This window comes from Solanum stenotomum, chromosome 10, assembly GCF_019186545.1.
Source record: "Solanum stenotomum isolate F172 chromosome 10, ASM1918654v1, whole genome shotgun sequence".
Lineage (NCBI taxonomy): Eukaryota > Viridiplantae > Streptophyta > Magnoliopsida > Solanales > Solanaceae > Solanum > Solanum stenotomum.
The window spans coordinates 51,616,510-51,628,882 of record NC_064291.1 but is presented as its reverse complement, the minus strand read 5'-3'; the positions used below and the strand labels follow the sequence as shown (position 1 = coordinate 51,628,882).

The 12,373-nt window shown below is 33.6% G+C and overlaps 1 protein-coding gene across 1 annotated transcript; it reads right to left on the bottom strand.

Annotated features, from left to right (window-relative positions):
* Positions 1-4,521: 4,521 nt before the first annotated feature.
* Positions 4,522-6,105, bottom strand: LOC125843137 (protein Ycf2-like). Its single transcript, XM_049522362.1, has 2 exons — positions 6,052-6,105; positions 4,522-5,082 (listed from the first exon to the last, which is right to left on the bottom strand). Exons 1-2 carry the CDS (start codon positions 6,103-6,105, stop codon positions 4,522-4,524), a joined length of 615 nt encoding a protein of 204 aa, XP_049378319.1.
* Between the last annotated feature and the right edge of the window lie 6,268 nt (positions 6,106-12,373).

Below are 12,373 nucleotides of genomic sequence, written 5' to 3'. Positions count from 1 at the left end.
AGGAACTCAGTTCGTCACCATGCCTCATATCTACAATTTCAATTAGTAAGACCAAAATAAAGGGTTTTCTTCTATGCCCTACTATTTTGATTTTCTAATATAATTGCTCATTATTGATTCTACTATTTGAAATCATAGTAATTTCAGAGGCGTCGCTGAAACTTCAATTATAGCTTAAGAGATACTTGTGTCTTATCTCCAAAATATACTACAATAATGTATGAGGCTTAAACTCTTCAATTTTGAATTTATGATGAAAGATAAGACAAGAGCAATGCAAAACCCATTAAATTTTAAATTTTAATCACATGTCCACTTGCATGACTAAAGTGTTATCAACGAGGAACTAATGTCACATGATGTATATTGCGACATGATAATAGATGGTTAGTATTATTTAGAAGTATAATAAAATGACAAAATAAGAATAAAGCTTCAAGTGAAGGTTGAAAATTAGAAAAAATCTACCGGAATTGCTCATGATGATCCCGTGTCTTCATCGTGAGAAGGTATTAAAAGGTCTAGGCAAATAACAATACACCTAAAAAGTCATACGAGAATCATATATAATCCAACATAACCAATTTAGCTTTATTGTGAGAAGGAAAAAGTCTAGGCACGAGAGAATGACAAGAGCAATGCAAATCCCACTAGATTTTAAATTTTAAGAATAAAGCTTCAAGTGAAAGTTGAAAATTAGAAAGAATCTATCGGAATTGCATGATGATCCCGTGTCTTCATCATGAGAAGGTATTAAAAGGTCTAGGCAAATAACAATACACCTAAAAAGTCGTACGAGAATCATATATAATCCAACATAACCAATTTAGCTTTATTGTGAGAAGGAAAAAGTCTAGGCACGAGAGAATGACAAGAGCAATACAAATCCCACTAGATTTTAAATTTTAATTACATATCCAATTGCAAGACAAAAGTATCATCGATGAGAAATTAATGTCACATGATATATGTTACAACATGATAATGGACGGTTAGTATTATTTAGACGTGTACTGAAATGACAAAATAGTGGAATAAAGCATCATGTGAAGGTTGAAAATTAAAAAGAATCTACCGAGATTGCTCATGATGATCCCGTGTCTTCAGCCTAAGAAGGTATTAAAAGGCCTAGGCAAATTATAATACACCTAATAAAATCATGCGAGAATCACATAATCTAACATTATCAATCCAGCTCATGATTTGAGCCTATTGTAAGAAGACAAAAGTTTAGGCACAAGAGAAGGACAAGAGCAATATAAAACCAATTAGATTGTAAATTTTAATTACATGTCCAATTGCATGATTAACGTTTCATCAATGAGGAATTACTGTCACATGATGAATGTTTTGGCATTATCATAGACCGTTAATGATTTAGATGTGTACTAAAATGACAAAATAACATAATAAAACATCATGTGAAGGTTGAAAATTAAAAACAATCTACTAAAATTGCTCACGATGATCACATGTCTTCACCATGAGAAGGTATTAAAATACCAAGAAAAATTATAATACATCTAAAAAATCGTGTGAGAACAACATATAATCTAACATTACGAGTCCAAAATCGCTCATGATTTGAGCATATTATGAGAAGACAAAAGTTTAGGCACAGGAGAAGGACATGAAAAAAATATATTGCGAGCAATCATGAAAATATTGTAAAGAACTTACCTGGGCAAGTCAAGGGGACTCACAATGAGAAGTCCATTACAAGGAAACCAACTTTGTCAGGCCCAAGTTGGGGCTCGTGCCAACAGAGAATACCTAGGGTTTTTTCTTAACTATATATACGAGGAAAGCTTACTCAAATCACCTATATCTACCACAACGTAAACCATTGCTTCTTAGGTCACCCTGCTAATTTATCATAGAAGACAATAATTAATAATAAATCATGAAAAAAAAATATTCTGCCAATCATGAAAATATTGTAAAAAGCTTACATAGGCAGCTCAATGGGACTCACAATGAGAAGCCCATTACAAGGAAACCAATTTTGTCAGGCCCAAATTGGGGTTCGTGCCAAGAGAGAATACCTAGGGTTTTTTCTTAACTATATATACGAGGAAAGCTTACTCAAATCACTTATATCTGCCGCAATGTAAACCATCGCTTCTTAGGTCACCTTGCTAATTTATCATAAAAGAAAAACAATAGACAATAAATCCCTCCCCACCCACCCCACCCCCACCGCCGCCGCCGCCACTGCCAACAAGACGCCTTTTTTCTTGATGTAATAAATATAGTAGGATTTGGAGTTGGCAAATTAAATTTTCTACGTTAAAAGAGATTTGGATAAAGAAAGCAATGACTAGCTTTATCAATTGAGGTATGTTATTTATGATAAATGAGGTATTTACAGTTTATTTATGTTAGTCCTAACCCCAAAATTTCCCCTAACTATACGGTGTAGAGCGGATACGCCCTTCGGTAAAAAAGATGGTGCAGATATACCCCGTCGTCTATTAAATGTTTCTTATTTACCATGTTCAAATAAATAAAATTATTTTTAAAAATAATTCAAAAAATGTTATGTGACTTAAATAAATTAACTCCCTATTTTTTTTTATCCCTCCAGACCTAATCCAAATGAAAACTAACTCAATCGAGTATTTTTCTAAACACAAGAAAATAAATAAGAAACACATTTTATCTTTCTAGAAAATATTGTTCATGGAACACCTTTTCCTTCCTTACAAACACACCTCTACATTGTAATTCATGTGTCATTTTTTATTTTACCAATGTAATGACATAATCATATATTTTAAAGTAAAAATTATTTATAAAAAAAATTAGTTGACTAGCTGAATAAACTTTAATGTGAAATTAAATCACTAAAATTACATTATTGTTTCACTTTATTTGTGTTAGTTACATATTTCACAACTACCAAAATCAAAATTTATCAATAGATTCAATACCATACATGCTATCATCCTTTGTTATTAAGTTTGAATCATGACATTTGGTCACATTGGTGTTTCACACTATTCTTTTAGTACGACTTCCTCTTTCTCAAAATATTTGTCATTTTGAAAGTCTAAAACTAACTTAATTATTTTCTTATCAATTTTTAGTATGCTAATGGTTATACAATTTGACTCAGGTGCATATTTATGGATTCAGGGGATGGCTCTGTTTCAAGATGGTTGTGTCGAAATTGTAAGCGTCCCATTACCAAATTGGGAAACACAACTTGTGAATATGGGTGTGAAACATGGGTGGACGATCGAACTCACGAGAAATGGCCTTTCGTTGTGGATATACCATTACGGATTCCTCCACTTACTGTTGAGGGTGAAAACAACAAAGGTCCAAGTCTTCTAAGTGATGACGAGGAGTCTGAAGAGGACTATGAAATGGTTGAGAATATTGGAGAGGATGAAAGGAAAAGAAGAATGATGGAGCCTTCTAGAGGTGACAAGAGGAGGACGTTCATTTTAGGAACTTGTGAGGAAATATTTGATAATTCGGATGAGGAAGTTCATTTCAGGAACTTGTGAACTTGATGTTGTTAACGTTGCGGATGAGGAGGAGGAGGTGGGGACTGAACCTAATGTTGTTAACATTGCGGAGGAGGACGAGGAAGTGTTGGAGGAGGACGAGGAGACTAATCCTGATGTTGTTATTATTGAGGAGGAGGAGGAGGATGAGAGTGATCCTGATGTTGTTATCATTACGGAGGAGGAAAATGAAGAGATTGAGAGTGATCCTGATGTTGTTAACTTTGTGGAGGAGGAGGTGGATACTGAACCTGATGTTGTTAACGTTGCAGAGGAGGATGAGGAGGGGGAGAGTGATCCTGATGTTGTTATGGTTACGGAGGAGGAGGATGATGAGGTGGTGGAGAGTGATCATGATATTGTTAACGTTGCGGATGAGGAGGAGGTGGAGACTGAACCTGATGTTGTTAACGTTGCGGAGGAGGAGAGTGATCCTAATGTTGTTATCATATGGAGGAGGAGGATGAGAAGGTTGAGAGTGATCCTGATGTTGTTAACGTTGCGGAGGAGAATGAAGAGATGGAGACTAAACTTAATGTTGTTAACGTTGCGGATGAGGAGGGGGATAATGAGGATGAAGAGAGTGATCCTGATGTTGTTATCATTAAGGAGAAGGTGGGGCTCCTATGTTGAATGCAATTGATGAGGTTGTTTCTTCTAAGTCAAACATGTGCAGGACAGGGGACTCTTTGAATTTGTCCCTTGTCCTGCACATGTTTGACTTAGAAGAAACAACCTTATCTGTTGCATTCAACATAGAAGCTGCCTTCTCCTCAATGATAACAACATCAGGGTCACTTTACTCCTCCTCATTCTCCGTCTCCTTCTCCGCGACGTTAACAACATCAGGTTCAGTCTCCACCTCATCCTCCCCCTCATCCTTCTCAACGTTAACAACATCATGATCACTCTTCACCTCATCATCCTCCGTAACGATAATAACATCCGGATCACTCTCCTCCTTCTGCTCCTCTGCAACGTTAACAACATCAAGTTCAGTCTCCATCTACTCCTCCGTAACGTTAACAACATCAGGATCACTCTCCACCACCACCTCATCATCCTCCGTAACCATAACAACATCATGATCACTCTCCTTCTCCTCATCTTCCTCTTCCACAACGTTAACAACATCAAGTTTAGTCTCCACCTCCTCCTCTGTAACGTTAACAACATTAGGATCACTCTCCAACTGCTCATCCTCCTTTTCCGTAATAATAACAACATCAGGATCACTCTCCTCCTCCTCAACAATAACAACATCAGGATCACTCTCATTTTCCTCGTCTTCTTTATCCTCCTCCAACTTTTCCTCCTCCGCAACGTTAACAACATCAGGTTCAGTCTCCACCTCCTCTTCCTCCGCAGCGATAACAACATCAAGATCACTGTCTTCCTCCTCCTCAACAATAATGACATCAGGATCAATATCCTCTTTCGACGAATCATCATCAACAGATACTTTCTCGACGAAAGTCTGATTTGTTAAGTACTCAGAAGTTCCTCGACTGAACTTCCTCCTCCCATTGTTTTCCACATTTCTTTCGTCACCTCCAGAAGTCTCCTTCTTTTTGTAATTCAAAATTAATTACAAAGGCTAATATCACACGTTTGGTATTTGAGTTAGTAATAAATTTTGATTTTGATACTTGTAATATATGACTCGGTATAATTTATCTTTTATTAATCAAAATGTTCTTTTTTTATATGATATATCATGAAAAAGCTCACTTAGGAAGATTAATGGGTCTTGCAATGAGAAGCCCATTACGAAAAGGTCAACTTATTCAGGCGATAATTAGGGCTCACGTCAAAAGCAAATAATAAAGGTTCTCCGACTATAAATAAGATAGAGCCAGAGATAGAAACGAAAGAATAATTTGGAGTTAGCGCTTGATATTTTGAACTTTGAAGGAGATTTGGACCAAGAAGGCAAGAATCAACCCTACTAATTGAGGTATGTTGTTTGTGACAATCTGGTGTAATAGCAATCCATTTATGCTATAGCTCTAATCCTAAAATGTATGTCTTCATTTACATTATTTCTCCCTATTCTACTTTGGACGATTTATGTTTAACCGATGGTCTATCAAAAATAACATTCTACCTCTAAGGTAATAGTAAGGTTTGCATAGATTTTACTCTCTCCAAACCCTACTTAGTGGGATTACACTAAATTTAGACTGTTATTCCTAATAGACCCTCGAATGTACAAAGGTAGAATGTTATTTCTCATAGACCTTTGAATCAAGAAAAAAAATTCAAAGTAGAATAGGAAAAAATAGTATAAATAAAGACAACGGTTCTAGGATTAATTAGAGCTAACATAAATGAACTGCAATTACATCCCATTGTCACAAACAACATACCTCAATTAGTAGAGTTGATTCTTTTTTTCTTGGTGCATATATCCTTCAAAGTTCAAGAACTCATGCGCTAACTCTAGATTATTTCTTTCGTCTTTATCTCTGGCTTTCTCTTATTTATAGTCAAAGAACCCATATTATTCACTATTGATGCGGACCCTAATTATCACCTGATTTAGTTGACCTTTTCGTAATGGGCTTGTCATTGTGAGGCCAATTAACATGTCGACGTGAGGTTTTCATGATAAGGTTGAATTTTCGGCGATTTGTCTAATTGTATTCTAACTTGCTTAGTTCTTTTAATGTCTTCTCACGGTAAAGACATGATCCCTCTTCTCAAAATTAAAATAAGGAACATCAATTCTAAGTGGAAATGAGCTAGAATCCTTATGTCTGTTTGGTTGTTTAATGGTAAGTGTCATTTTGTGACCAACAACTCATGGGTGTGATGAAGTGCCAATTACTCTTTTATTCTTAACAAGAGGTTTTTAGTTGGGCTCCAATGTGGGTAGTGGACATTGGATGGAAAATAAAAAAAAAAGTGTCGTCATGTGGAGACCCTTGACAATTTAAAAATGGGTAAATTTCATATATGGCAAACAAATTTAAGTAAATAATGCTCCATAGCTATAGTTTATCTAATTACGCTTCATGACTATAGTTTTGTTTGCTATAGAGCCTTAGATTTGTATATCTCGATTTTATTGTTTTAAATTTATTCAAATTTTATTTTTAATAAATGTATAATGGATACTAAATACGGTAATAGAATTTTTTTAGAATCTCATGATTCACGCTAATCGTTTTTAATAAAATATTTTTGTCCAAAATGAGTTCTACTACAATACTAACACCAATATTTATACAAATTAATAACTATATAAGAGTATATGCATATGTATAAATATACAAATTTTTGTATAAAATATAGAACTATTTGTATTTGTATATAATTATAAAATTGTAAATGTATATGTTTATGAATATTGACTCACACATACGCATGCACACACCCACGCTCGCACACACCCATGCGCACACACACATCAATATAGTTATGTGTATATATGGAATTAAATCACAATTTTGTATGTGTATAAATAATAACTACTAATAAATATACAAATTGTGATACATTAGGGTTTATACGAATAGTTGTGATTCTCTAGATCTGTCCAGATCTAATGAACCATCTCTTATTCCCCCTTCAACTATTTTGATGTTGCTTGTCTTAGTATTATTGATAACTTGCTGCAATGCTATTGGGTCACTCTTTTTCTTGGATTTCAACTCTTGAATATATTTTTCTTCTTCAATTTTTCTAGATTGCAATAGACCCTGCATTGACTCCAAAATCTTATGTTAAGCCAAACAAAAATTTGGACGGCTACCTGCAAAATCTTGTGTTAAACCCAGCGAAAATTTGGACGGCCACGTGCAATAATGAATCATGATTAGGAGGGAGAGTATAAATTTTGAAATTCAAATATTGGATGTGTATGAGTGATTTTAAGAGAGAATGAGGGAATGGAGAGAGGATAGATGAAATTGTATTTGTATAAATGAGTATACAAAAGCTGGGAAGACTATTTTTGTTTCATTATACAAAGTAGGTGTGGGCCCTATAATTAATAACAAATTATATTAAACTATAGTCATGCACAATAATTAAATGAAACAAATAATGTTTATCAACTCATGCAATTTTCCCTTAGAATTATATAAAAATATATTTATAATTGTATAGAATTTTCAAAATTGTACAAAATTTGATAAAATCATCTAAATTAACGATATATGTACATTATAAAATATTAAGGGTCAGTTTGGCCATGTGATATAAAATCATATAAAATGAAGTTTAAGTTTTGTTTGAACATGCAATCTGAATTTTTCAGTTGTATTTTCTGCTCATAAACATAAAAAAAAATCATGAGAGAATAATATCATATAATCCAACATTACCAGTCCTAGGGGCGGAGCTATAGTAGGGCCGACACAACAAGATTGGGGGCCTTAAGTCAAACCTTAATGAGGGGCCCTAATATTTTTTTTTTTTAAAAATAAAATTATCATATATACTTTTATTTAAAATTTACTTTTCTAGCTTTTTAGATGCGAAGTCATTAATTACAATTTTATAATCGATTTGTATAAATAATTCCTTTTCAATTGATAATATAGCTAATTCATTCAATCACTCTTGAGACATTATTGATCTTACATAAGATTTTATCAGTGTTAATTTCGAAAACCTTCCTTCGATTGAGGCAACGGTTACAGGAATTGTTAACATTATTATTTAAGCAATATACGCATTAGGTAAAGAATCAAGTCTTTTTATTTAATTGAGTATTTTCATTAGAACATTATATTCTACTTGTATTATTCCTCTCTTTTGGTAAAATCGAAATTATATTTTCTAGTATACATATTTAAATCGAATAAATTTTAATAATAACTAAAAAAAGAATATATACTTATGAACTAAGAATATTAACAATAACAAATTTTCAAGAAAACTATAAAATAAAGTTAGAATAATAAAATCTAGCTCACGAATTTGATAAGTTGATATAACAATGTCGAAATATTGTTGAGTTCCTGCAATATAATGATTGCTTATTGCACTTGAGATTTTGAAGAAGACATCCAAAAACAAATTTTGTTCTTTTGTAACTTGTAAACAACAGTAAATCAAAAAAAAAAAAAAATGTAGAAGAGAGTTTAATATTGAGAATAAAAATAATAAAATAGAGAATAAAAAAGATGAGTATTAGACAAATAATCATATAGGGTCAAATTTTTAGGAAATAATAAGGAAACACAACTTCCCACTTAAGGAAATTATTCCCAAAAATGTTCCATTCCCTTAAAAAAGTGGGAAAACTAACGGTCATTTTTTATTTTATTTTATACTTCTTATATGTTTTTTTTTTAAAATTTAAAAGTACATACAATTTTTTTAATAATATGTATAAGTATTTTTTTTTAAATGCCCCTCCTCCAAAAAAAAAATATGGGGCCCAAGCGATGGCTTTAGTGACCTAGTGGTTAAGACGACCCTGTGCTATAGCCACCCCAGGGTGTCCAACTTCGTTGGAAAATTATGTTGTATAGATATGTCAAATTTTGCTTTTAAATGATATATATATATTTAAAGTTGGACACCCTTGACAAAAATTGAGCCTTTGGTGCAGTGGTAAAGGTTGTCCGTTTGAATCAAGTTGTTGTGAGTTCAAACCCCATTATAACACAATATTTTATTTTACTTTGCCAGCATGCCACTTGTACACACACCATTATTATTGCCTCAAACAAATACATTAATTTTAGATTATTAATTTTAGTTCACCTAAAATTCTTAAATATTTCTCAAGTTTCTTAATTCTTAATATTACCATTTAAATCAATATAGAGTTTTATATATACATACATAAATAATTTATTTGAAATATGTGATTAAATAGATAATAATTTTAATTTTATCCAATATCGAATGTACTTTTGAAAAAATCACTTTTTTTAAAAAATAAATTCATTTGATCGTGTGATTGGTGTTTTATATAAATCTAGGCTCGTTTGATCAATTAGTATTTCACTTTATACATAGTAATTCATATATTTTTTATATTATAAAATCAATGCAGAAGAAAAAACATGTTGATTGTTCGTATTTGATAGAATGTTGGGATCGTTCATGCCAGAATTGTTAGGCTGAACAAAATAACATTCACCTCACTTATCAAAAAAAATTATTCTTGGACACCCTTGATAAATTTTCTAGCTCCACCACCGACCAGTCCAAAAACGGTCATGATTTGACCCTATTGTAAGAAGATAAAAGTCTCGGCATGAGAGGACATGAAAAATATATATTATGACCAATCATGAAAAACATACCTAGACAAGTCAATGGGCTTCATAATGAGAAGCCCAACACAAGAAACCCAACTTGATCCGGCCCAAATTCGGGTCCATGTTGAAAGAGAACGTCTAGGGTTTTTTTTGTACTATAAATAAGAGAGAGCGCCGCAGCGTAAATCATTACCTCTCAAGTACCCCTGCTAATCAATCATAAAAGACAACAATAGACGATAAATTCCCCCCCCCCCCCCACACACACACCAGAACGTGATGTAATAGAGATAAGAAGAATTGGAGTTGGCGCATTAGATTGTCAACATTAAAAGAGATTTGGATCAAGAAGACAAAAATCAACTCTATCGATCAATTGAGGTATGTCATTTATGATAAATGAGGTATTTGCAATTCATTTATTTTACTCATAACCCCCAAAATTTTCCCAATACTGATCTGGATATATAATAAACTTCTAAGAGTTTCGTAATACTGAACAATCACTCAAATGCTAAAGCTGAATCTAAAACTATGTCTGAAAAAGCCTTTAACTGACTAGAGTTACTGGGACATGTCCCCAACTAACCCTAGCAAAACTGAAACTGAAATAAAAGACAGAAATGGAAAACATGTCTATTGTCCTCGAAGTATGAGGACCATTGATGCTACTGAGGATGGATCGGGAACCGATCTACGCATAATCTGAATGCTGAGGACTTGAACCTACATCATGAAAGGATGTAGCGTAGAGTATGCGTCAGTACTTGGAATGTACTGAGCATGCAAGATATAGAATATAACTGAACAATTATGTAAGTTCAACAAAGCATAACTGAGCAATGACATAATCTGAACATAATGTAAATACTGAAATATACTGAACTGAATGCAATGACCAAGTACTGATTATTAACATGACATGGTGAAACTAAATACTGAAATATAACTGAAAACCTGGTCAAATGCACTAGAGTGTGACTGTGGGAGCTACTATTAAACGACATAAAACCACGTGAGCTAAACGTGGAGTCTGATGTATACATTATATCGAAGCGGTCGATATACCCTGCCAGGGGTATAAAAGCATGACTGGCGTGATCACTAAATCTGATGCCCACATAGGGGACTTAACCTACGGGGGCACGTAGTTCTGGGACTATGAGGGTACGCTGAAACCCTAGTCCACTCAGTGCTAAGCTTACTCCCAACTCGATTTGTGTATGAATAACTCAAAATACTGACATACAAATCTGAGAATGTAGCAATTATTTACTGATAATGTGACATTATTAGCTGGAGATTATATATATGTTTAATTGACCTAGCATGTGTAATTCATGAACTAAGAGAATCTACACAACTAGGGTTCTGAGTTTCATGCAAATAACTAAGTAACGATAACAAAAACATGATAATTTGATTAGGAATACTCTAACAACTAAATCACAACTATTATCTAAGGTTTTAGAAACCCTATGTCTAAGCAAGATATAGCGAATCAAGAATCAGACTGAATTTTAAGGACCTAGTGGACGAAAGTAACCCAATAGTGAAATCACACATGTCTGGTGACGAATTTAATGGAGAAATCTTTTGATTTCGGGGATGGAACTGAGGAAAACCTACTGCGTTCTTGGAGAAAGCTATCGCCTTTTTTCTCCTCTTTTTCATTCTAAGCTTGGTGAATTCTAGTGAATAATGGCTTATGGTAAAATCTGACTAGAATAATAGGCTAAAACTGACCAAAACGAAGTAGTTTATGGGATAAAATAATTAAGAAAAAACCCAATTACCCCTAAACTAAAAGTCGACTGGCCCATCGACAGATCTGACCGACGGACCATAGGTCGACTAACGGTCTGTCCTGTCAGTCATCGATTGACACCTGAGGGCTGAAATCTGGGGTCTGATCCACGGACCTGGACTACGGTCCATAGGTCCTGCCGTTGGTCAAGGGTTTTCTAGGAATTCTGGGGGAAAGTTGAGGTGGCCAACCATGGACTCCACCTACGGTCCGTACGTAGCCTCCATCGGTGGCACCTGCAACTTCTGAAAATTTGAAATTTTTCCTTTCTCGAATTCGGGGTGTTACACTCTTCCCCTGCCTACGTTGTAATTAATGTGTCATTTTTTTATTTTACCAATGTGATGACATAATCATATATTTTATATTTTAAAGTAAAAAATATTTATAAAAAAATTAGTTGACTACTTGAATAAACTTTAATGTGAATATAAATCACTAAAATTACATTATTGTTTCAAATTATTTGTCTTAGTTACATATTTCATAACTATCAAAATCAAAATTTATAGTAGATTCAATCCATACATGCTATTAGGGGTGACGAAATGGATAATTTCTATGGGTATTCACCCATATTTACCCATTTTAAATGGGTTGGAAACTCAACGCATATAAAATAGGTAAAAACGAATAACATTCATATTACACATTTAAAAGTGGTAGTTAAATGGGTAAAAAATGTTGATTCATAAAAAAATTGATAGTGTTAATGTATATTTTTGGCAGTAGGTGGTCGGGGTAGTGTGTGGGAGTCGGGTGGGGGTAAGGAAAAAATCTATTTTTTTTAAAAAAAACAAATTAACTTTTTTTGGGGAAGGGGCTGG